General features: G+C 34.6%; 1 protein-coding gene across 2 annotated transcripts in view; it reads left to right on the top strand.

Moving 5' to 3' along the window:
- Window positions 1-25,852, top strand: part of LRPPRC (leucine rich pentatricopeptide repeat containing) — an 86,023-nt gene that overhangs the window by 11,127 nt on the left and 49,044 nt on the right. For both annotated transcript variants that reach the window (XM_014252821.2, XM_088053403.1), the window contains exons 3-20: window positions 1,704-1,826; window positions 2,488-2,609; window positions 2,700-2,758; window positions 3,306-3,392; window positions 3,874-4,000; window positions 5,024-5,168; window positions 5,965-6,107; window positions 6,394-6,499; window positions 6,597-6,704; window positions 12,905-13,023; window positions 13,613-13,706; window positions 16,829-16,898; window positions 20,027-20,054; window positions 22,310-22,367; window positions 23,512-23,618; window positions 23,831-23,908; window positions 24,232-24,285; window positions 24,992-25,105. In XM_014252821.2, the coding sequence (XP_014108296.1) occupies window positions 1,704-1,826; window positions 2,488-2,609; window positions 2,700-2,758; window positions 3,306-3,392; window positions 3,874-4,000; window positions 5,024-5,168; window positions 5,965-6,107; window positions 6,394-6,499; window positions 6,597-6,704; window positions 12,905-13,023; window positions 13,613-13,706; window positions 16,829-16,898; window positions 20,027-20,054; window positions 22,310-22,367; window positions 23,512-23,618; window positions 23,831-23,908; window positions 24,232-24,285; window positions 24,992-25,105 (1,742 nt within the window). The remainder of the gene's footprint in view (window positions 1-1,703; window positions 1,827-2,487; window positions 2,610-2,699; window positions 2,759-3,305; window positions 3,393-3,873; window positions 4,001-5,023; window positions 5,169-5,964; window positions 6,108-6,393; window positions 6,500-6,596; window positions 6,705-12,904; window positions 13,024-13,612; window positions 13,707-16,828; window positions 16,899-20,026; window positions 20,055-22,309; window positions 22,368-23,511; window positions 23,619-23,830; window positions 23,909-24,231; window positions 24,286-24,991; window positions 25,106-25,852) is intronic.

Below are 25,852 nucleotides of genomic sequence, written 5' to 3'. Positions count from 1 at the left end.
AGCTTAGGCATTGTCCATTCTAACAGATTTAATACCTCTTTGGCTAAAATATGCAGACTGCATTAGTATTTTGCAAACCAGCTGCCACAGTTGATGGGGTTTGGTACCAGTTAGGATGAGTCAGTGGAGATATTTAAAGAATATACTTGCTAATTACTACTGCTGATATTTATCAGTGGCAGCATGTATTGTTTTGCTTAAGTTTTAAACTTTGCTGTGTGTTGCTCTGGACTGTAATGGCTTGTCTAGCAGGCATTGTGCTTTTAAAAGTTTTGCATTTTACTGTTTGAAGGCTGAACCTTCAATTCATGCTCTTTCTGTTGAATTTAGTTGTTTGTTTTTTTTTTTCCCTTGGGACATCCTTTCTGATTCTGACTGCTTTGTTGTTTTTTTTATGTAAATCTCTAGGTCATGAATGTGGGTTGGCAAGAATTTTGTGTCTCTAAACCTCTCTGCAAGTAGTTCTTCATGAACTTTGACTAATTCCAGAGTTTCCAAGTCATACTAACAAAAATCTTAATCGCTTACAGGGTATTCATTTGGCTTTATAATTGTATTTAGAATTAAAGTGTAGAACCTCACAAATGATTTAACTAAGGTGCTATTAGAATAAATGGCAAATATTACCATATGAAAAATTTAGTCCCTGTTTATTAATTAATAAAGAAACTAGTTTAGTGTAAGTGTGGGAAGTTGGTGTTGATTTCTGCCTGTTTGTATTGTTTTTCCATTTCTAATTATAACACAAAAATACCTGAAAAATGTGTTTGCAGTAAATCTTACTGTTCATCTCGCCATGCTCACACTGCCAGTAGTTTTTGATTTTCTTTTCCCTTTCAAGGTACTAGGTTACTGGTAGTTGCAGCACTGGCATTATGAAGCTGAAGATGTGTTGGCATTTTCATTGCATGAAATAATTGTGTGCAAGGATTTAAAGACTGGTCAATTATGAGTTGATGATCACACTTGACGGCATGCTACTTTCGAAAGAAGCTTGCATTTTTATTTGAAATTGCTGGGTTTGCATCTGATGGGATAGAAAAAAAAATTGTCTTCAGCTGATTGGGTCATCCATGACAGATTCTGCAGTGCTGCGTTTGCCTCAGGAATAGTAGTGAAGTGGAAGAAAGAGATGAGTTTATAGTTAACTTTTTTGACATTTTGCGACTAGTACAGAAGTCAGAAAAGGCAGATAATCTTACAGTTGCCTTCACTATTCTCTAGATGTAAATTTTCTCATTTGCTATGTATTAAGCATAGGCAGAACTGGAAATGGAAATTTACATGTGGAAATGTCTCTGACTGCCACTTCTGGAATTGTATTGAATTGGCATGAAATATTTTGACATTTTAGAAACTTACCAGAAAGTTATGTGCCTGTTAGGCACATAAAATGTCGGGATCTTGAATTGGGAAGTTGAAAATATTAGATAATCCAAGTTTAGGAATTTTGTGTTGTCTTCTAACAATTTCTGCTCAGCTAAGCTCATTATTTTACTAAATGGCATGTTTCATCATGAATCTTTTTAGGGTAGTGCACAGTAGTGACATTGTTTAACCATTTGGGTTATTTAAAATCTTCAGTCTTGGAGAAAATTTTATTTTATAGAAAATGCTTAAATATTTTGTCAATTTCAAATCTTCTTTCTAATATTGATGCATAATTATTTATGAAGAAATTTGTGGTTTTGTTCCACTTGCAGGATGTCCAGAGAGTAACCAGACCTTGCTTTTGTTACAAAGCTGTGGTGCTGTCTTACCAGAGGTATTGTCACCTGAAAGGACAGAACTGGCCCATATGATATGGGACAAGATGAAAGAGCTTGGTACGTTGGGTCTTTTAGTCCTTCTTGCAAGAACAGCTCTGTGCTTTAGTTACTCTGTTTGTAATGAGAGAGAATGTATTTTAATGGTGTTTAAATGTTAGGTTATAACAGGTTGTACTTACTACCGAATGAACAGTTTTATTATTCAGGTGGGAGACCTGTTTGTAATTCTGGGGGTTATAGTGACATCTAGGGGTGTTAATCTAAAATCTAAAGATATTTTTTCAAGATGCTTAAATTGGACTTTTGCTTGATTTTCATTATTGAATTTACTTTTATTTTAGATTTTACCTTTATATCTGGTAGGCTGCGTATTCCTAGTGCTACCAGCTATTCTTTTAAGTGAGTCATTAATGTATAGATAATACATAAGTGAGTGCTTTTTGATAGTAACATTGCTGAATCTGTAAAATAAATACAGCTGTAGAGACTGTGGTATAGCATGCACATGAGCATTTCTGTTACTGTGCTCTTGTTATGTTTTAGCCTTTTATAAATACGTGAGCTGTTAAAGAAATGTCTGATACTTCAAAGGTAAATAAAAGGAAACTGTCTCCTAATTTCATACAAAGTAAAACTGACATTTAATTACCTGAGAAAGCTATAAAACTATGTTGAATTTAGAGAATCTACGTTGACTGTGGTTGAAATATTTCTTCAGGTGCTGTATATGATACAAGCCATTACAATGCTTTGCTTAAAGTCTATCTTCAGAATGAGCACAAGTTTTCCCCAACAGAATTTTTGGCCAGGATGGAGGAAGCTAATGTGCAGCCCAATCGAGTAGGTACCCTTTTACAGGATCTTCCTTCTTAATAGTAGTCTCCATTTATTGAATGGAAATAATTAACTTCCCCTTTTTGTTTTCTGTAGGTGACATATCAAAGGTTGATTGCTGCTTATTGCAATGAGGGGGACATTGAAGGAGCAAGGTATTCTTTTGCATTTATGTTTAAAGAGTTTTCCACAAAATCTGTTTCTCATGTATGACTGATGTTAGAACTGATTTCTGTGTAATTCATAGAAATTGAGCAAAGCAAAGAAGGTTTTTGTATATTTTAACCAAGCAATGAAGGGCAATTTCCTGGAGACTGCTGAAACCTACACAAACAAAATAAAAATAAGTGATAGACCAGTGTGTTCAAATCAAGTTGTACTCACATTGCTCAGAAAATAACTTGTTTTTGTAATTTCTAGAGCCATCATGAAAATGTGTGAGGTTATGAAGGCTTACTGCCTTCGTAAGAAAATGGCTTCTGAGAATAAAGTGGGCTAAGGAGCAAATAGTAATAATTCTGGTTGTTGTTACACAGCGTTTGCTGGGTATCTCTAACAATTTTAGCAAGGTTAAGCTGTAATATTGTGATTGAGGGACATCAGAAATAGGTAGAAGGAAGATAAAAAAATCCCCAAACCCAGCCCCACCTTAGTGTCTGCATGTTCCAAAGTGGCAAATACAAATTGTTTTATATTTTGCAGTAAGATTCTTGGATTTATGAAGAGCAAAGATCTCCCCATCAATGAGGCAGTATTCAGTAGCCTTGTGAAAGGACATGCAAGATCAGGGTAATGTTTAATACCTTTTATTCCTTTTGTTTACTGTTAGCTTTACTAAAATATAAAGTGATACTGTACAGAAAAAATTACATGCTGCAGAACAGCGTGATGGTTTTGAATAATAATGTGTAGAAGACTCTTGACATTTATGAAGCAAAAAAGCTATTTAACAAAGGAAGTAGATTTTTTTTTTTTGGTGTCTGAAAATCTTGTCTTTCAAGATAAATTACTGGACTTTTGTAGTGTTTGAGAAGATATCTGCTGCACTTAGTTCTGAACTTTATAAGCTGTTAAAGTTGAAAGAGTATTTTAAGTAATACAGTTATTAAAAAGATTTTTCACCTTTCAGGATTTGCTTAGTTAAACTAAGTTTCCCTAAGCTTGTTGCAGTCTTTGTTTCCAATTCTAATTAATTTAGTGAGGAAATGTAGAAGTTGCCATAAACATCATTATGATTAAATCTACTGAGGATCTCTTTGAATTCTTTTAGAGATATGAAGAGTGCAGAAAACATCCTTTCAGTGATGAGGATGGCTGGTGTTGAACCAGGTCCAGACACCTATTTATCACTGCTGAATGTGTATGCTGAAAAGGGTGATGCTGATAGCATCAAAAAGGTATTGTAAATTTGAATTTCAATACAACTTGTTTGATCTTTTGTTCAATATAACTTTGGAATACTTTCTGTCCAGACAGGAGGAATAAGAAAGGATTTTATAATTGGTTTCCTCCTACTTCAAAGTAATTAACAATTTTTTTTCATTGCAGTTGAATAGCTGGTTAACTGAAAGCAATATCATAATTTCTGAAAAATACTTGTCTTTGATAGTGGCATTTCACTCTGGGATGATAGATTTGTCAGTGAGCCATTTAATAATTGAGGGTTTTTTTTAAAGATGATGCATGTGGGATATGTATGTAATTATTTATGAAAATGGAAAGTAAACCTTGGTTCTGTTCCCATTGAGCAGTCCTTTGGCCATTGAAACCACAGGATCTTTCAGTAAAAAATGAATTTTTTTTTGAGATTTCATACTAACAACTTAGATATTTGTAACATGAGGCTTCCTTACAGCCCTTTGTGTAGCTGATTTTTTTCAAGTATTCTCTCTTTTTTTAATCAAAGAAATACTCACAAAGTAATGAGAAAAGATCAAACCAATTTTCTTAAACTATATTGGGAGTTTAATCAGATGTAGAGGACCAAATGATGGAAGAGGGTATTGGAAACATAATTTTCTTCTGTGACTTAAACAAATACTCATCAACCAATATTCTTCCAAACAGTGACGAAACGTTTGATTAGTCATTCTTCCCTTTACAGAGTAATTTCTTTTGAAAGTCATTTCACAATGAGAATACTACTGGTGTTTTCATATATCATTAGATATTAGGAAGAAACTATATATTATATCACTTTTAGGTATCCTCTTTTCTTTTTTACAGTCTAAAGGTGTTTGAATCCCTCTTAATACTTCTTGCATATTTTTTCTCTCTACCACGTTCCATTATATAAATATGTGGATTTTAAAAAAGAAAAAAACCCAGGTTTTTGTGTTTGTTTTGTTTTGATTTAAAAAGTATTCTGTTTTGAGTCACTTTGGAGTTGATTCAAGTTGAATTTTATTTTGCTTTTACAGACTCTAGAGCAGGTTGAGAAGACTGAAGGGTACCTTATGGACAGGATTTTGATGCAGGTGATTCTTAGTCTTGCCAAGGCTGGTTTTCCACAGCACATTGAGGATATTAAAGGACGCATAAAATTTGAAAGGGAATTAATTCCAGGTATGTTCTCAGTTCCTACAGCAGGGTAGAGAGAGAACACTTTTTTCCTTTTTTTCTTGTTTTGTTTTTTTGTTTTCGTTTTTTTTGTTCTTTATCCAAAAGCACATAATTTTGTAGTTTTGTCTTGAATACTGAGGGAAAGGAATATTTTTGCCATTAGTTTGTGGAATAATTTGTGTATTTTAGATTGTATTTTATAAAATCTAAATATGAAACAGCTTTAATAATTTGCATACAAAATGAATATATCTTTTAAAAAAAATTCTAAAATTCATTAACCTTTTATGAGAAAGCAGCAAGTGTGGAGTCCTTTCTTCAAACACCACTGTTAAGATTCCTGTTGTGAGAGCTCTTCATGACTACCATAAAAAAGGGATACTAAATATAGAATATAGTTTTTTATTACCTATCTTTAAAGTCACTTCTGGATCCCAGTGTATTTAATCTGATTGATAATTGTTAATTATACTTCATCCATTTTTTTCTTTTTTTTGACATGTCTAGAAATGAGCTTCTCTTTTGCTTATCCTTCTGTCATGCTGCAGTGGTGATACTTCTGTAATTTTTGGCCTAGTCTTCTTATGGAAAAAGCAAATTTCATTGATAAATATAAATAATTCTGGAAAAGGTAGTCTCAAATTTGGCTTGTTTAAAAATCTTAAAATCTTGTTTAAAAGTACATTAATGGTACTTGTAAAACATCTACTTTTCTAGCTTTCACTAATTATAGTAGCTTAAGGTGAAAAAGTTGTGTGCACTTTATTAAAATTGTTGCTCTCTGTTTTTCAATTGCTAGATGTAATGAACCTGTGTTTGACTCTGATAACTCACGGCTTTGAAGATATCAGCTTCAGTATTTTGAAGTCTTTAAGTCATTTATCACGTGAAGATATGGACCAAGGTAGCTTCTTCTTGCAACATTGTGTAAATAGAGATCTGGTAAGCAGAATAGTAATACTTTTTTTCTTAATTTAGTAATAACTGTATATTTAGTTTAATGCAACTAGATTATTATATTAATGCAACTAGAAGATTGAAAATGGTGATTTGTTGCACAGTTCTTCAAGAGGAAAAGAATTTTATTATTTTGTATCAACTTGAATAGTAAATTGAAATTCACAAAGGAGTACTGTTTGGCTTCTGTAATTTTCTAAACATCAGAAGAATCTGACATTCTTAACAATTTGAGAAATGAAATTAAATTAATTTTTGAAATTGTTTGCAGCCTGTGAGCAAGCTGAAGCAATTCTGTAATGAATTAAAAGATGCGAAGATGCACTCGGCACCATTACCATTTATCTTGCGTTGTGCTTTGGAAGCAAACAAATCAGGTACCCTTCTTACCTAGTTATTTTATCTGTTCTCTTTAGAGTACTTGGTCACTATTTAATTATTTTGTGAATTTAATTATTTTGTAAATGTTTTCAGCTTTGGCCATTGATGTGATGAAGATGATGAAGGAGGAAGGCTTGCCACTCCGACCTCACTATTGCTGGCCACTGCTAGTTGCATACCAGAAACAGAATAATCTTAAAGGTGAGTTGTCTAATAAATGCTCCTGTGACATTATTGCAGACCCAGAACAGAAATCTTACTGCTATAAGATTCTTCAGACATTAAACAAAGCCCTTGCTATATTCTGTCCCCGTTTCCAACAATTTTTTGCTTCAGAAAGAGTTTTTTTTAAAACCTACAGCTCTACAAATTTCAAGTCTCACCTGACATAGAAAGATGAGTGTTTAGTTATCTTTTTAACTCTTCACGTTCTTTCTTCATTCCAGTGTTCTTTATGCTGCTCATTACTGTTTACAGTTTACTCTTGAAGAAACTGCAATCCAAGTAAAGAATTTAAAAGTAAGGTTATGTTATAATAGCTCTCATGGACTGCAAACCCAGTCCTTTATTCAAGCCAGCTTCTTATTATTTGCCTGATGAACTAAACATGAGTTTTGTTACAATCATAAAAACTGCAGGAGAACTTATATTGCTGAATGTGTGAGCCTGACCTGACAGCATACTGATTGAAGGACAAAAATGCTCAATCTTTGGGATTCTTAAGTAGGTTTAAGCATTTAGCATACTTTCCCCTGTTACACATGGGGATGTCTACAGGATATGAATAAGAATTGAACAAATATTAAATTTTAGAGTACAGTATCTAATTCTTTGGTTTGCGTTATCGGTAATTCAGAAAGAATGGTATTGTAAAAAGATGCTTTTAACAGAAGTACTTCCCCCTTGGGGAAACAAAAAACTGTCTTTTTCATCTTATCTCACAGTATAATGTGCTTTAGAATGAGATGCAGAGTTGTTAGTGTGACACTGGGTGACAAACAAAATGCACAAACAAAAAAAAAAGTGCTTTTAGCAGACTCTTCCATATCGCAATTTTATCTTAAATATACAGTCACATTCCAGTTTGGAAGAAATGCTGAAACAAGTATTCCCTAATTGTTTCTGGCTATAAAAATGTCTCAAGTCTTTTTCAAAAAGCCTTTGTGAAAACAATATTCAGTTTTTATTAACTCCTTAGGCTCTGTTCTTGTTAGACTACTGCCCAAGTTTATCTTCTCCCAGGTTTTCAAATCCTTGAAAGTTCTGATATTTTAAAAGTCTAGCAGTGTTGTTTTAGTAGGGTCCTTTGTGACTTACTTGAAACACAGTGTTGCCAAAAATAAGTAAATGGAAATCAGTGTCATACTTCTGTGTGGATGCTGCATACTGGAAAAAGCTGCTTTCTTTTACTCCATGAAAAATTTCACCTCACTAACACAATTCTGAGAGATGCTGGAAGTATTTTTAGATTTAGACTTGGCTCCCAAAATTAAAGCAATATTTGAGTGTCTAGAGAAACCTAGGTTTTCATACTTCTTTTGGACTTTATCAAGATCAGAAGTTGCCTTAGTTTGGACTCCCTGCTGGAGAAATCAACTGTGCTTTTGGCAACTGTAGTTGCTGCTGGAAGTCATGTAAGCAAATTGAGAAGAGAACTGATGAAGGATCCCTCGATTTCAGCATTTTTAGCCATTTTCCATAGAGCCTTTGTTTTTCTATCTGCAAAGGCATTGCATACACATACTTCTGTATGGCTGTAAGATAATGCTGTGAATTTGCAAACTCATCTTTGTAGCCTGCTGCTCACTATCCCAAGTTTATTTTGTCAAGTGGAAACACTGTACACTTGCCTACACAAGTCAGTGATTTTGCAATTCATTAAATATATTAGGTAAGAATATACCTGCTCTGTTGCTTCTATAGTGAAGAACCAGTGTAACTATTCTTGCTGAATAGTGAGACAAGTTGTCCTCTTCCCTTACGTAAGCTTGCATGCAATTTTTTCCAAGTTAATAATAAAAAAAATCAATAAATTAGTTCCACTATCTAAAAATTCAACCAATACACTTGAAGGAAGGTAGAAGGGGGGGAAAAAACCTCATTCACCCTGGAATTGTTTCATAGAAATAATAGAGCGAACAGTCATGTTGCAGTGAGAGCCTAAGAGTGACAGCAGATAGTAAATGAATAGAATGGTGCTTTCTAGGAGCAAAAAATAACGTGAACAGGAGTATAGATGCAGTATCATCTCTCATACCAAAAGAAAGGTAATTAATTTATCAACAAAGTAGTAATGCCCAGCCTAATATGTTTAGTTTTGTGTCTTGGTATAGGCAAAGCTGGTAATGGAAGAGAACTATGGGGAAAAACTATTAAAAATGTGATAGGATGTAGACTGGACTAAATAATCAGAATAAACAGAATAAAAGCAATAAGCTGTCTAGAACTGCAATGTACAGACTTCTGAATCCGTACATATAGTGTGACCCAAACAATTAAATAACAAATAGCAGTGTTTAATTACATGTTTCTCTAATGTTTATTACAACAAAATCTGACACTGGATATCAAAGAAAATTCCGTAATTTCTGTATTACAGAATTGTGTTTGAAAGAAAAGTAGCAGTGAAGTGGTGGCTAGGAGGCATGAAACTAAATAAGGCCATTTTTAAATAAATCTTAACCACTCTGAAATAGCAAACAGTTCTTTTCAGTCATTTTACACAGGCAAATAATTTCAGGTGGGGCATTGCCTTTATGTGCATCTGTTACATGAGTTGGTAAGTACTTATTTCCTTAGTATTTATTAGGCTTTTAGGAATGAAAAGTGCTTGGAGGGTTTAAAAGATCAATATGCAATGGATCTGTTACTGTCACTGAAAGTCATTTTGTATCAGATTATGCACTAAGATAAGGAGGGCGTAGTGTAAACAGAAATGTTCAACTTAGGCTTATTCCTGAATATTTTATAGCTGCCCCTTAACCTGTGAATTATCATATTATTTTTAAAAACACTTTTTACAAGTGTGTATTTTCCTTTTGGGTTCTACTGTTGTTGAACTATTGTATAAACTATTGTTACAGTACAAGACCTGTGGCTACTGAATGGTAATTCAGTTTCTACTTTGCACAGTAAGAGTCTGGGTCCAGAGGGGAATAAGGGTCATCATTTCACAAAGTTACTGCTTGAAATCCTGTTTTATAGACAGACTTTTCTGGCAAAGAACATTTGTAATTGGATCTGAAATTACCAGCACAGAAAAAAATAAATACTATGCTTTCCTGAATGTGACCTTACTTTTGTGATGCCTTGAGAGGCTGCCAAGAACAGAGGCTAGATAGTGTTGAAGTAATAAAGTAGGGATTTATTAAAAAGGGGTTCAAAGGATACACCTTGGGCAGTACAAGACAGACCAAAGCTCCATCCAAGGTGGATGACGGGACACATGTTTTCACACTTTTATAAGTTTTGGTCCATTCACATATTGGGATTAATTGTCCAATTACAGTTTCAGGTTATGAAATCCCATCCTCCCAGATTGCTCTCCTCAATTTGCTGTTGCTTATCCTGTTTGGGCCTGAAGCTGCAACGGTGTCCTTGGTTCTTGGGCTGGAAAACATTGTCTGATTAAACTGTGACAAGAACTTGCTGACACTTTATATGAAGTTCAGAGTTATGTACTAATGCAGTACAGAATCTGGAAAATATGAAAGCTAAAACTTAAAGCATCATTTGAACTGAAGTTTGATTTTTTTTTTTTCCTCGGAAAACCACTTAAAGCCAAATTTAATTCCCTTGCACATATAGAATTGTACATAACTGCTTTAGAAATTCTTTCCATTCTCATGGGACTGCTTTAGGGAGTAGGCATGACTTAACTGTGAGAACCGTAGGAAATGAATGGTAGACTGAAATGCAAGCCTGACTTTTCAGCTTTTGAAAAGCTGCTCTACCACATAAATATTATGACCACCTCATAGTTTATCTCTCCTATATTTGTTCTTCAATGTATTGATTTGAGGTTGGAATCTGTTCTGTTGTGTTGTTTGAGTGCTGTTTCCAGTATTGACAAAAAGAAGCTGTTTGGCTTTTGTTTTTTTTCTTATTTCTGTCTTTTTTCCACTCATTTATTTGATTTTGTATACTCAGATCCTAACATGTCAGCCTAAGGTCTCAAAAAGCCTGTTCTTGATCAAGCAGGGAGATGACCAAAAGATTTTACTTGGAGGTTTTAGTCATGCCCAGTCTTCTGGATCAGTGGTGGTCTCCATAGTGGGGTGTGCAAGGCAGTCCATTGGGTTGTGAGTGGGCTGTTAGCAAATAAATATTTTATCCTTTTTGGCTCTCTATTTTCATGTGTGTTTGATAATGCCCACAATATATCAGTACAGTTCTATACATGTGAATAATTTTGAAATCAATATGCAGGTATATTTGGGGCAGTCTTTTCAAAGAAGTTTGAAACCAGTGTCCTGCATGAACATGACTTCACTTTTCTGCCTTTCTTTATTGGTCTGTTTTTTGGTTGGGAGAGAGAGAAGAGGTCAGTGCATTTTCCTCTGATGAGGATAAGAAGCAAAGAATTTATAAAAGTTCATATACATTATGCTCACATCTTTTTAACTGAAATGGAAATGTTTCATTGCTTAGTATTGTGGAATATGTTTATTTGACTATAAAGTAGTTCTGCCTTTGGTGAAGTAGAAGATGTATGCAAAACTATAGGACTCTGTTGGTTTCATTACTCTTCTGTCCCCCCAAAAATTGTACATCAACCACCTTAAAAAAAAAAAAAGCTGCCACACATTTTTGTTTTAAATTTGCATTTTTAGTTCCATTTTAAAATTTCTTTGGCTGTGCAATTACCTTGATGCAGTATGGTTGTGCTGTTTGCCTCTTGCTGGTATGCTACTGTTCTGTTTCTCAAATGTGCCCTTTCCTGCTCAGGAAATGCGCCCTAGTCTGGCTGCTAGAGAGTGGGAATGCTTAACAAGCTTGTTTTCTGCACTCTTCTGCATACAGCCTTGAGCTCAAACCTCCTGAGTGCACCACACCTTATTCACTATGGGATCTAGTTCTTGGTCTTCAAACTGCTTCTTAGTGTTACAGTTATTTTTGAAAAGGTTTCAGCATAAGGGGAAGTAATATATTTTCTGGTATGTCGGAAACATGAAATAGAAACTAGCTGTCAACATCCGAAAGGTATGAAGAAGAATTTAGTGTAATAAATTCTTTATTCATATTTTTGCAGATTCTGGGCCAAAATCAGAGTTTTGTTTAAGGCAAACTCGAACAGATGATGCGACTTTAATCTAGTGTGACTTGCCTGCATGTATTTTCAAGTGCTCAAAGGGAATTCACATTTGATTATTTGCACCATAGTGCACTGCATAAAATATTCATGGAAGTGTCACTTTTCCGTAGGTGGCACTCCAGGGCAAAGACAGGGACTTCGGACATTTTTAAAGTAATAAGTATGAAATGCAAGTTGAAAAAAACATATGCTGTTTGGTACTGGTGTCCTGCAGCAACTGACAAATCATTTTTAGACCAGCAAAAAATGATTATACCTGTATTGGTTTTGACAGGGGTTCAGAGTTCGGTAGCTAAGGTTACTGTAAGAAGTTTCTGCAAATCAGAAGAGTGTGAGCAATTAAAAAGAATGACAGATACTCTAGAACTACACTCTAGTTGCTGGACTATTAATATTTGGAATCTGGTGTCTTCAGATGTGACCCTACAGAAGTGTTACACAGTCTAGTTTTGTGACATGATGTGAACTGTGTAAAAGTTACCATGTAGCTTCACTGGGCTTGGGAGACTCCAGCATTTTTCTGAATTTCTAGTTTGAAGCCGATGTGTTGTAATCAACCAATTTGATTACAAGCATGTTATTACTTTTAAACAAGTCCAGAGAAAAGTCCTGAACTCTAATGCTAGTCAGGGTTGGATACTGGGAACAAAACTAAGGATGTATGATTTGTTGAAGAATCTATTTGCATCTTGAGTTTATGTACTTTACATCAAATTTCAGATTTGTTTTTAATGCACAATAATGTGGACATTTTTATATGTAGCTCTGTAAGATGTTCTACAAACATGACTAACTCATATATTTGCTGTGTTAGAAAATAAGTTTGTATAATAGCAATTACCAAACCAAACTTTCATGGTTTTTATAGTATGTCACAGAATATGAAGTTTTGTAAATCTATTTTAAGTTTCACAGTTAAGCATTCTATTAATACCTAAAATAGAATTGCAGGATTTTTCATGGCAATTTCAAGGAGGGAAATTGAGGAGACAATTTCTTTTTTTGTAAAGCAACATTTATTTTTGTATGTTGATTTTCAAGTTTTCATTTTTCTGAATGCTTAGCCTAATTAATTTTGCCTTGATAGGTATCTTTGAGGTCCTCAAAGAGATGCACAAACTGGGGGTGGACCTTGATGCAGAAACATATACGGACTATGTTTTTAAAAACTTTGTTGATACTGAAACTGCCCGTGCCCAGCTAAAGGTGAGTTTACATGTAAGATTTGCAAAAATGACTATTACAATGTGTCTTATGTTCTCTGTGAGGGCTTTAGATCCCAGAAGTGCTCCAAAATGAACCTGGTATAATGAAGCCTGTTCAGAATATTTAGAGTATTTTTCAAACAGTAGTTGTACTGATGATTTATCATGCCTTCTTCCTGCTACTTTTCTTCTTCAGAGCTAACCAAAGTATTTTGCTCCAGACCTAGTAGCCTTTTTGTTTCCTGAACTGGAAAAGTAAATGAATGGGTAATGCCCTTTTTCTTTTACTGGGGACTGGAAGTACTACAATTGTTTCTGGTGAATAGCTTTTTTTTTACTCGCTAAAGAATTGAGAATTGGAGGCCAAGTTCAAGTGTCCCAGTCTCTGCCCTTCATAACTTTGTCTCTTGCAGCTGATTGCAAAACAAGAAATTTTTGATCAGTAGCAACTCATTTGGATGCCATATAGAGTTCTGTAGAGCACCTTCTGCGTTCTCAACAGTTACCTTTGAGAAGGAAGTGTTTAAAAATATGAAGTATCAGACGGTCTTCTCTGTGTGAAGTTCCATGGTTGATTGCTTTTTCTCTAGGAAAATGGCTGCCTGTTTGAAAGTGTTGGGTTCTATGTGGCAGAACTAAGAAGCGAAGCACTACAGGGGAGACTGGATAAAGTTCTTTCTATATGTGAGTATTTTTCATGTTGCTTCTTACTGTGTACTTGGTGATAGTGTGGATTGGTTGTAGGCTAAGAGATTTACTTGTATTGATACGTTAAGTTTCAGCATATGTGGGGAACTTGAGCAAAGTGCTTATCATGTGAGGTCTTCTATGATGACTTGCCAGATTGAAACTACCAATTCTGAACCATGAATTGTACTTTAATTCTTCTTTGGTATTGAACCTGGGCATAAGATTTACATACAAGTTATTTGCAAATAACAGCTTTACTGTGATTGTGACAGGAATGTGACATTCTTGTACTTAGGAAGCTTAAGCAGTGTTTTTTACAAGGCCTCTGAGGTGGTTGGTGCTGGGATTGCCTTTGTTTGCAGCATCAATGACTATAGAAAGTGACTCTGAAGTACTACAGAGTTACTCAAGAAAGAACCAACTTTAAAGATCTGATGGTCACTGACATTAACCTGGGGGTGTTCTGCTGATCGCTTGGTCATGGAAGCTGTGTAAAAATGTGATGGGTTAATTAGGCATTGAATTGTAGCATGTCCAAAGACTGTTTTGATGCTCAGTGCTTGCAAATGTTAGTTTGTGTCATTGACTGAATGTATGGGATGGGATAATTTGCTTGGTTAAGTAGGAATATGTGATTCTCTTCAAAATATAAATAAATAGTTTATATTCCTAGTATACTGAGATATTAATAAAATACCTAAACTTGGGCTAAATCTGGTACAGAAAAATCTCTTTTTAAGCAGCAGTTTTATTTGTCCAAGGCTCAGGGAAAAGCTTAAGCAGTTGCTTGCTGCAGTTGTCATTAACAGTTTTATTTAACAAATAAAGAAATAAGTAGTCTGTATACTATTACTCTGGGAAGCTGTTGTGTTGCAGATGAGAAAATTGAGTAGTTACTAATCAGTGATTTTATTTTGGTATTGGAAAGTTAGCAATTAGTGAATCTTCAAGATTCACCTTACAATTTACCAGTATTTTGCTTGGTTTGGTTTTATTGGGGAAAAAAAGGAAAAAAAGGTAGTACCTATTTTTTTATTATTTTTATTAGCAATGAAATCTCTTCTGGAATGTGAAATAGTTCGGGTGTTTTTTTTCTCTGTGAAAATGTAGGCCCCTCCATTCATTCTGTTTAACTGAAACAGGCTGGTTTTTATGTGTTGTAAGACACAAATACATGTATGCCTGGTATATGGTAAATGTATATATCAGAAGTATGACACAAGTACATAGAGTAAGTTGAATTCTGTCTTACTGTCACAAAATTAGTATCTCATAGTATATTACTTAGCCATTGTCTGTGAGTTGAATTTAAATCTTGTAGTGGTATTTCTGTTTACAAAGACCAGGGTTAATAATTCATGGAGACATATCAGATTTCTTTGAACTTGAGCTTTAAAGGAAGCTGCTCCGTAAATAGTTTACCAAGCTGAAATGAATGCTAGTAAATCTAATTAGCACCTATGTGATGATAAGGCACAGATATTAAACAGCTGACTTTTTTTTTTCTTTTTGACTTGTCTCCTTTTGCAGTATTACAAAGAGGGGAAAATAGATGCAGTATGGAAAATAGTTAGAGATTGTCTCATCAGTGTAGTCAGAGGAGGCAAAGGTTGGTTATTAATGCTGGCTGCTATCTAGGTGTATTGATTCAGCTTCTCATGCCTTATAATGTATAGATTTCTGCTACTGACAAGATGAAAACTCTGAAGCATCAGCTGAGGAATCTGGGCACATAAGGCAGTGTACATGAGAGCCGCTTTTTCCCTTTATCATGCCGTTCCATTCCACTTCATTGTCAGCCCCTTGATTTTCTCAGACTTGTTTGTTGCTAAGGAAACCAGGTTGCCGATTGTCAGCAGCAGCTGAGCATACCAAGATGCTTTTCTGCTCGTCTTTTTATGAGCAAAAAGTTTAATATACTGCTGGAGGAGAATTTGTATTGAGAGTGTCTTGAAACCAACTTTACCTGAGGTTTTCAAACAAAAAGAAATGTTTCAGCATTTAAAACCAGAGTCAGACTAAGGAAGTGCTCTTAGCATGTTCTTACCTTTGACTTCCCAGGTTCGTTTAGAGTTGGTGTTTTTATTTTGGTTATCTTCTACCATATTGCAGCCCTTGCTGAAAGGGCCCTGTGCAGTCAGGTTTTTACAGCAGTTAATTCCATTGTGATGCTGGAAGTGAGATGATGATAACTTCATACAGGACATAAATGCACCCACTGCTGTATTTCTTTTCTTTGCTGGTCTGCGATGCTGAAATGAGAGACAGCAAAAATACAGAAGGAAGGTAGAATGCTATGGAATATTTAGTCAAGTAATGATGTAAAGATAAGGACATGAAGCATAATTGTAAATGACCTCTCAGTGACATCTAATTTTAAGTGATTTTGCAGTTTCCTTCATGTTAAAATGCTATTGTATGTAACAACATATAACACTGTATATTTGTCTCTTTTTTCCCCTTAGATTTAATTTAATTCAGTAGATAGCACTTTAGATGGTGCTACTTTTTCTTTCTTGTCAGGGAATTTATACTAGCAGAAGCAAACACTTAAGAAAATGTTGGGCCATTGATTTTTGCATAGATTTTTCAATTTTTATTTTTATTATTATTTAAAAAAATAAAAGGCAGAAATTTAAAACCTATTTTAAGGCAGGTGTTCAGTCTGAAACAATTAGCAAACCATTTGCCTTCAGTGGATCTTTTTTTGTTTCAGCATTAATATCTCAGGTTTTCTTGGTTAGTATTGTTTTAGGTTTGTTTTGCTTTTTGGAATTGGTCTTGTACTTTCTTACAGATAAAGACTCTTTATGCAATTAATAGTTTGTATAAAAAGCTAATTTATTAATTATTGACATTTAAGGCAATGTAGAGGGAAAACTTCTCACTCTCTGATTATTTGATTACTTTTGAAATGGGTGTGATTTAGAGCTGATAAAACCAGGACTCTTTCAAACACTTTGATTTTTAAATCTTGGTTTATAAATGTTTTTCAGCATTTAGTAAACTATCAAAATAGTTTTTCAAGTGATGGTCTATTTACGCAATCTGCTGAGTTGTTGCTGTTCAGAGATTTTTTGACAATGACTATGGAGAAACATTGCTTTCATTTATAGTGTCTTCAGCAAACACACCTGCTGTCGATTGGCGTCTGTTCAGAAGCAGCCTCATTTTGGGTTTTAAAAGGTAAGGTCAATATAGGAATACTTTTTTTTCCTGTGTAACAAAGTTCCCTCTCTTTTTTTGTATTGTTGAGCACAAGTCTGTCCAGTCTTTTGCCCCCAATGTCCATGTTTTAGAAGTAGCATTCCAAGTATCCAGTAGGAGATACTGTTGTTCCTCCCTGCTTTCCTCATTTTCCTTGCCTCTGCTATATATAAGCGTACATTTGAAACATTATATATAGTAGATGAAAAACAATTTCATTATTCTTTGTTCTGTGCTATTTGCCAGTATCTAAAGGTAGGATAGTAAACATTTGAGGTTTATCTTTATTCACCTTTTTTTTTTTTGAAACAGCTATGCTACTGTAAAATTTCCCTAAAGATTATCACTATTAACTAGTAAAGTAATAGGGTGCTTGATGAAGATGAAATACCAGTAGGAGCCTGGTATATTCTGCTACATCTGGTAACTTTCTTTGCCCTCTGGGTTAATATGGCTCCTGAACACTCACATGTAACACCTAGTTCTGACCTACGTTGTCAAGACTTTATGTTCACAGTCATATGGTCCTATTCTGCAAAGAAGGTTCCTTATGAATTTGCAAGATTGTCTTAAGCTTATGCAAGTATATGTGAATTAGCAAGCACTTCTATAATGCACTGCTTGCCGCAGTCAAACGTTTAGGACTGGGAATGATAGGGTTTTTTACAGCGTGCCTACACCACAGGGGACAAGAGAAGTCACCTAATATTACTCAGGACCAGGGTTTGAAGGCTGATTTCCTGAAATTTTGTAATGAGTGTGAATTAGAACTGTGTTTGGGTTGGATATTAGTAAAATATAACAGGTGAATATGACCAAAATAATTTCCTACTAAATTGCATGTTCTGTCTAGCTGGTCCTATTGTATCATGGCAGAAAGAGGAGAAAAAGCAAACCAGTGTTAAAATTTGGTTTGTTAGCTCGGCCCTAGCTGGCCTTCGCATCCAAGGGATAAGTGATGTAATATTTTAGATCCAGTAGGACTATATTGCTATTCCTTTAAATAGTCAGCCCCAGAACCATCTGTTTCAGATGTATTAATTAAAGTTACAGATTTTGTAAACACATTTTCTCTCTGTAATATAGATAAATATCCAGCTGAAGTAGTACTTCCACTAGAAAGCAAACCATGTTAATGTTTACCAGCATTGGTAACCCAACCCTAACCTGAAATATCCCTGCCACTGGGGAACTGTGCAGGTGTGCAGAATGTGATTTAAAGTATCTTTAAAATGTCATCATCTTGCTAGCAAACTAGTTCCTAAAAATTATAGTTTTGCTCAAGTGAAACAGTTACTTTCCTCATAGTGGGAACAGTTCCTGCTGTTTTGATGGCAACAGTTATTGGACATCTGGGCTAAGAACTCAGAATTATGATGGAAATTAAGGTTAGGGATCTTCTGATGTGATTTTTTTGGCGGGTGAGGTAGTGGTGATTTTTTTTTTTTGCTTTTTACTTCAGCTTTCCATGCCACTTTTAAGTGTAGCATAAGTTTTGTTTATCTGTTTTGTATTATTCTTTTGTTTGTCTTTCTTCCTACCCAGTTTCAGATATTGTGTTCAAGGTCGCCTCTGCTCAGATTTTACCCTTACATTATTTCTGAAAGCATACCCACTCATGTTGCCTTTTCTGTTTTAAACTTAATGGCTAGAACAGCCTGAGCATGAAACTTGAGGGTATGATAAGAGAGAAGAAAGAGTATTCATAGGTTTTGTAAAGACTGTTGCAAAATTTTATGGCTAAATGCATATCTTGAGTGTTCAGATGAACAAAGTTCAGGATTGGAATACAAAAGTACAGGGTAAGGATGCCAGGGACACATGAACAATGTCTGTGGCAGACTAGTTCATGGATTTCTGTTGGAACTGCTCTTCTCTAGTAACTGCTTCAAAGTATTCCCATTCTATTTGCCTGATGTACCATTACTATTTCAGAGGCAAGTACTTTAGGAAATTGATGCATTTGATATCTGCTGTTCGTTGTCATCCTGTCAGTGGTGGAATGAGTTCACCCAATAAAGCTTAACTAATGTCAGAGATGGCATTTTCTTTTCCCTCTGTATGGACCTGCATTTGACTCATTTTCAAATACAAGTGGCAGTTGCACAGAAAGAAATGTTTCATAGGCTTGAACTTCCTAAATAAAATCCTAAACTTCTGTGAATGCATTGGAATTTTTATGCACCTGTTCAGACTGACATCTTATTTTCCTCTAATGAGAATTACAGGAAGATTAAATCGTGTCATAAGTTTTTGTTCTCTTACCCTTGCCTATGTTAATGCTGTTTTATAGTTGTTGAAAAGTTACAGTTCTTGAAAAGTTACAGCTTTTAATGAGAATTTTGAAATTCTGTGAATTACAGAAAAACATCAGGTTTTTAATACTTGAGACAGCTGGTTTATGTTAAGATGTCAAGGTTTTTATACTTTAGTGAACTGGTTGACATGGTTTTTGGTTGTAACCTCATGATGTACAGAGAAGTGTTCTTCCTTGAAGTTCCGTTTCAGTCTATGAGGGGAGAAATTCTATGTTTTGTTTGTACTTTTAAAAATATGTGTTTCTTTCACTATAGTAAGCATTACACCTTAAGAGATTTCATTACTTTCTTGTTTTGTATAAATGCATTAATAGCTGTCAGTAGTTATCTTGGTATATTAAAAGTCTGATGCACAGGAGAGTTAGTTTTTTTTTTCTAGCAAATTCCGTGTATCAAGTGTTTTCTTTGTAAAGTGCAGCTTATTTGAATGAAGCTTATTTTCTTGGAATGCTAAATAGAGAAGTATAATACAAAAAAATACAATTAGGATATGTTAAAAAAATTGAAGTAAGACCAAAACTAAAACACTTTCTAGTCACAAGTGATATATTTAGACTGTTGTATTATTTTAGGATTTTTTAGCAGAAATTATGACCATATTGAGTACAGTAAAAAGTCCTAACATTATTCTGTAAAAGATTTGTTTAAACAGTATGTGGCAGTTACTGTATTTTAATTTCATCTGAATATGATCCTATGTGTTAATGTTCTGTGTTATTTTAAAGAAAGCCTCCAAGAGTAAAATCATTCTGTTGCTTTTAATTTGTTATCCTTTGCTGCCCTCTTCAGCTCAGATGATGTACATCTGTGGAGCAAGGTAAGTGGAGATGAAACTGTAAATAAAATCAAGATTCTTAGGCATTGCATGCTTATGGGGCATTATTGTAAATCTGAATTCTGAGACTAAAAATTGTAGATCTGTTTAATCTGAGCAAGACTTCTGTTAGTGGCAGATCAGACAAGTGTATCAAACTGAGTGGTCAAATCGGGCAGTTAAGTGAAACCGTGAAAAATCAAGTGTGGTGTTACCGTGTTATTTAGCTTATTCTACTGCAATTTCTAGATCAATGTAGTTACGGTTGAAGGTGGTTGTAGCTTCTGGAACAAAGTCTGCCGTGGTTGTGCCATCTGGCATCAATTCACTTTCCTGCCCTCCTTAAACTTTCTTCCTCTGTCCTCACACTGGTGCTAATAAAATAATAAAGCAGACTTAGTTTTTCAAAGTTTCTGTCATATGACTATAAACATATATTATCTTATATATAAGCATCAAAGCCAGATAAAAGAAATTAACTGGATGAACTCAAAGGGAAATTACTGATCATTTTGACGACCCTATGTTAAAGCTACATTAGAAAGACACTGCAGTGTAACTTGGTCATTACATTTTGCACAGCATTCTAATAGAGGAGATGTTGGCAGATACTGCTTTGGATGTGGTTTCAAAATTTGGGAAGGGATGCACTGTACTTTTTGTTGTTATTCTTCAGTACTGTAACTGCTGATTAATAAAAGTACACTTTAGATTTTGCAAAGAAATCTTGGAATGAAATGGAAACTGATATTTGGAAAGTCACTGATCAATGATTTGCATAAAATCAATGCAGGATTTTTTTATTTTATTTCTTTTTACTGTTACATGATGATTCTGGTGAGAGGATGTTTTTGTCTGCTGTCTCTCTACTTCCTTCTTTGCATTAAAAAAAAAAAGAGAGAGCAGAGAAAAAGAGGGTCTCTTATTGCTCCCATTATGGAAATAATTCTGAAGGACAGAGAGCTGAAGTAATGGTCTGCATGTGAAGTAATATCTAGAGTTAATTCTGCTCTTCATCACAATGAAAGAAAAATAAATTTGGTTGTCTTAACTAAGCTTAAGAGTAAATACACACATTGAACTTCTAAAATAAGAAATACTAACTTGGGAAATAAATAGACACCTAGATACAAATATATTAAAATATTTTTATGTAATTAATTCCTTTTAGTATTCTGATATTTGATTCAAAAGAACTGTTAGGACTTCTTTGGATTTTATTGCAGTGTATATTGATTTGTCATAGGAAGATGAGGGGAAAAGGGCAGAAAAAAGGCTGTAGTTTAACTGAACAGTGTCTATGGTGTTGGTAGAACAGATAAGATCCTCAGTTGCACATTTAGTATTTTCTGTCTTTATTTGTCCTTTTTCATCAACAATTGAAGGTGAGGGTTCCTTTTCTTTTGTTATTACTTAAAACACAGCGCTTTGGCAGAGATGCAGAGAATTCATCCTCTGACTTCTTTGAGACTGCATTTTTATAATTCTATGAGAAAAACCAAAAATTCTTGAAACACAATTTCAGTTTTTAACCGAAGATTTAATTAATAAAAATTACTTAATTTCTTTAAGAACAGTCAAATGATTTTAGAGGTGATGTTTAGGTTAAAGTATTGTAAGGTAAGATGTCGGGGGCTTTGGGGTAGATGCTTCTTTCAGGGGAAGTAAAGTCTATGTATTTCTTTGGTTTGCATGACAAATCAAATGTGCACTAAATGTAGTTGAATGTAATTAATTTTTATGAATGCATGTTTTGTCATTCAAAATTGCACTTATTTACAATAGCTTATTTATAGCTAACTGTACCAGTTACCTTAATTCTAGGAAAGCATGATAAATGTTGTTCCTTTATTATTTTTTGTATTTGCTTCTTTCAGATATAAAAAATAAGAAGCTTTTTAGGACAATTTCAGCCTTTTGGTAAATTGGAACATAATTGTCGCATCTTCAGGAGTGACACGCCTTAAGCAGTGTCTTAGGATAGCTAACTTCCTTTAGAATGATACATAAACAGAATACGGGAGTGTTCTCTGTCTTAATGCTATACCTCAGAAAGCATTTCTGTTTGCAATATTTTTTCAAGGAAACCCTGTTATTTACCAAAAACCCCTTTGTGTTTCTTAGGGAATGACTATGATGTGGTAAAGAATAATACTTTAACAGAGAGATGCTTTATTATTTTGAGAATTCAATTTCAGATACTATTTGTCCTTGCTTGCTTCTTTTGGCTGCAATGTACGATTATTCTGTCTTACCAGATAACAGAACTGTTGTACAAGGATGAACGTTATTGCCTGACGCCTCCAGGACCAACTGGTAGAGTTTCAATTTCTATGATTGTAACTTATCCACAAATCCGTTCTTCTGTGTAATGATGGGTTTGAGGGATTACAACAGTAAACACTGATTGCTTCTTTTTGAAAGTGAAATTTGAAAACATGTTGGGTAAAATCCTGATTCAAATAATCAGAGCATATTCTGTGAGATCCACGAGATACTTTTTTTTTAGAATTATAAACAAATCTTGCTGATAATGATTTATTTTTCTAAATTTATAGATTAAAATGGAGGTTTAGGAGGAATACAGTATCTGTGCTTAAATACTTAAAGAAAACCCAAACAAACAGTTTTTCAACCTACTTTTAGTAGTAAAGGTACTGATTTTGTGAGACAAAATGGTACTTAATATCCCAAATATTTTACATTGAAATAAGGTTTGTTTTTTTTTTTTTGTTTAATGTGTTTTTTTAAAAAATGGTTTGATTTTTCCCCCTCCTTTCAGAGCCAGAGGGGCAAGGAGGTATGGGGACAGCTAACCTTTGAGAATACAGTACTTGATGCTCTTCCTGTTCTGGAGAGAACTGCAGGACCCCACATATTTTTGCACTGCATAGATAAGATACTTAGCATAACTTGATGAAATATGTTAATCTTGACTTTCATTGGCTAATAAGCATTTTCTTCATTGTTACTTGCTCAAATGGTTAAAATATTTTTGTATGCTGTTACATTAAAATTACAATACTTAATGTAGCTTGCTAATGGAATATAATGGGTAAAATGTACAGAATAAATATGTAAAGTGTTAGAAATCTGTTTTTTCTTTTGAGCAGTGACAAAATATTTGTGGCAACTATTTGGGGTAGCAGGCAGGAAAGGGGGGGAAGGCCTTGGGCAGTACCACTTCTGTCACACAGTAGTGGAAAAAAATAGATTGAAGTAAGATTCTGTACTGAAAAGCTGTCACTAGGTCTGAAAATAATTAATATTCCTTTCACTCACCAGTTAGATATGTGCTCCCAAACCACATAATCTCTATGCCTCAGTGATCATTGTTGCCATTTCAGAGCCTCTCATCAGGGTGACATCTCACACCAAAATGATTTCTTATAAATTAATCTTGATAACATGACAGTCTCGGTAATTTTAGTGGAATGCTTTCTCTTGTTTTTTTCCACAGAAGCTGTTGGCTATTTTCTTTATCACTTGATTGACAGCATGAGTGACTCAGAGGTACAGGCCAAGGAGGAGCGTTTGAGACAATACTTCCATCAGCTGAAGAAGATGGTACCATTTCATTTTTTGCTACATAATGCCTGTCCTGCCTGACATGTATCTATTAGGTTTGAAATTGCTGCTTTTAAGTACAACCAGACCACTTCTCAATGACATGCAAGAGCTGGAGACTTGAATTACGTCTGAGATAATTTCTGTTAGACAAATTTCAGTTTGGTTGTGTTTCAAAACTCATATAATTTTTTCCCCACCTCTTGGTACAGAATATAGTTATCCCTACAAGCCACTACAGCGGCATTTGCAGACTGCTGGACTCCTCTCAAGTTCCTGAATTAATTAAGGTCTGTGGTTCTATAGCAATTACTTTGAATCTAAAGAAATCTCTGAATATGTTCTCCTTTGCAAAATAAATATCTTCATGCAGTGATTATATGTAAGCCTTTTAACCTTTCTATGATTTTTCACTGTTGTAGCTGGTTTCATTTCTAATGTGAAAGAGATACGTTTAATAAGTGCTGTTTCAAGTCCGCATAATAATGCTGCAGAACACAGCTTTTTTTACCATTGCTATTATATAATTACCTTGAACGTTTTTAGTATGATACACTTACTTAGAGATTGAACTTTGGGGGAGATCAGTGATATTTTTGTCTTTGAATTTCAGGATGCAAGGTTACTGTGTCATAAGAAATCTCAGTCTACAGACAACATTCCAGAAGTAAGTAAATTCACAGATAGCTATGCTTGTTCTTACGGTAATAATACTGTTTGGATATGGGGTTTAGATGAAGTGTAATCACTAGCTTTCAGGTCATGGAAGTATATTAACGTTATTTAAATATACCATTTGAAGTTCAGAGGTTACTTTACTGAATAGGAGCAAAGGTTATCCAGATTTTCACATAGACCTGATACCTGACCTCGGAGTTGGCTGAGGTTTCATGCCTCAGTTTCCCTGTCTGGTAGATACCTTTTTGAAAGTTCTAGTTAGTTAACAGTAGTGGTGTGAGTTTGTCAATTACAGTGATCCACTTGAGTGGCAGGAACAGTAAAAATCCATACTACTTCTAATGGTCGAGTGTCAAGTCTTTACATTTCTGATCTGAGTGAAGTGGAGATGGAAAAAGAAACAGGCTTCTATTCCCTACTTCCCTGAACACAAAGAACTGAGCGCAAGAGAAATAGGATGTTGACCTTTGTGTATTTGTGACTTAATGTTGGGGTGTTTTTTTACAGTATTCTGGCTCATGTCTTCAATTAGTATGTACTATTTAAACAGATAAAAGCACCTTAAATGATTAAAAATTTTTTTTCGAGTATGAAGGAAGAGGATTATTTTGTCTGTCTTTTATTAAAGCGATCCGACAAGTTGTTCAGGGAAGGTTGTTTTTGCAATTGACATTCTTTCTGTTACCTCCATTTAGAGTGCTAAATCTGACGTGTCTGCCTTGGAGAAGAAACTAGAAAAGCGAAAAGCTGAAAACCAGCCTATTACAGATGTCTTGAAACAACTGATACATGCTCTTTGTGAAGAAGAGGTATCTTAAGCAATGCAGAGATAATTAGAAACACATAGCCATATTTTTAAAGGGACATAAATGACTGTGTTATGGAAAGACATAGTTAAGCAAAGACAAGTGCTGTGCTTCAGGTTTCATGGTTTGATGCTTATAAATCAAACATAAGTGCAAAAAGCAATTAAATCAAAAGGTTAACTAATTTCAGCAACACCTTGAATGGCATGTTTTGGGGTTGCTGAAGTTTGTTTACAATAATCTGCAAAGTGAATGATAGTAACAGCTGTGATAGGTTTATCATACATGCCAAATGTCCTTTCAAGCCATGGCTCCGGTCTCTTATATCTAGATTGTCAAGCAACTGATACATGCACTAGTCATTTGCAATTCAAATATTACTAGGTTGTTAATGCAGGGATTGAAATTCCATTTTCCTGCAGGAGGAAAGCTCTTCTGAGATAAAGGGTCTCTTGCCTTCATTCGGCAGGCGTCCAGCTGTAGTTTACATTCATTTACTGTGTGTCTGTAATTTGTGGGGTATCACCACACTTTTGTTCGGTTGCTTGTTCAGTATGATCCTGCCTATAAAGCTGGATATATAGGAAAAGTAACAGTTGTGCAGATGATAGCACAATATTCTCTCTTGCTATGAACACAATTTAGAAAGAGTTGTGTATCTCAGCTGTATATCTACAATTTTGCATATGAAATAAGCCTAGATACAAGCACCATTGCAAGTTCAAAGTGGTCAAATGTATGAATAAGAGT

Source organism: Pseudopodoces humilis, chromosome 3 (assembly GCF_049639895.1).
Source record: "Pseudopodoces humilis isolate 2021_Gansu_Grassland_sample_001 chromosome 3, ASM4963989v1, whole genome shotgun sequence".
In the NCBI taxonomy this organism is placed as follows: domain Eukaryota; kingdom Metazoa; phylum Chordata; class Aves; order Passeriformes; family Paridae; genus Pseudopodoces; species Pseudopodoces humilis.
This window is presented reverse-complemented; position numbering and strand designations above follow the sequence as displayed.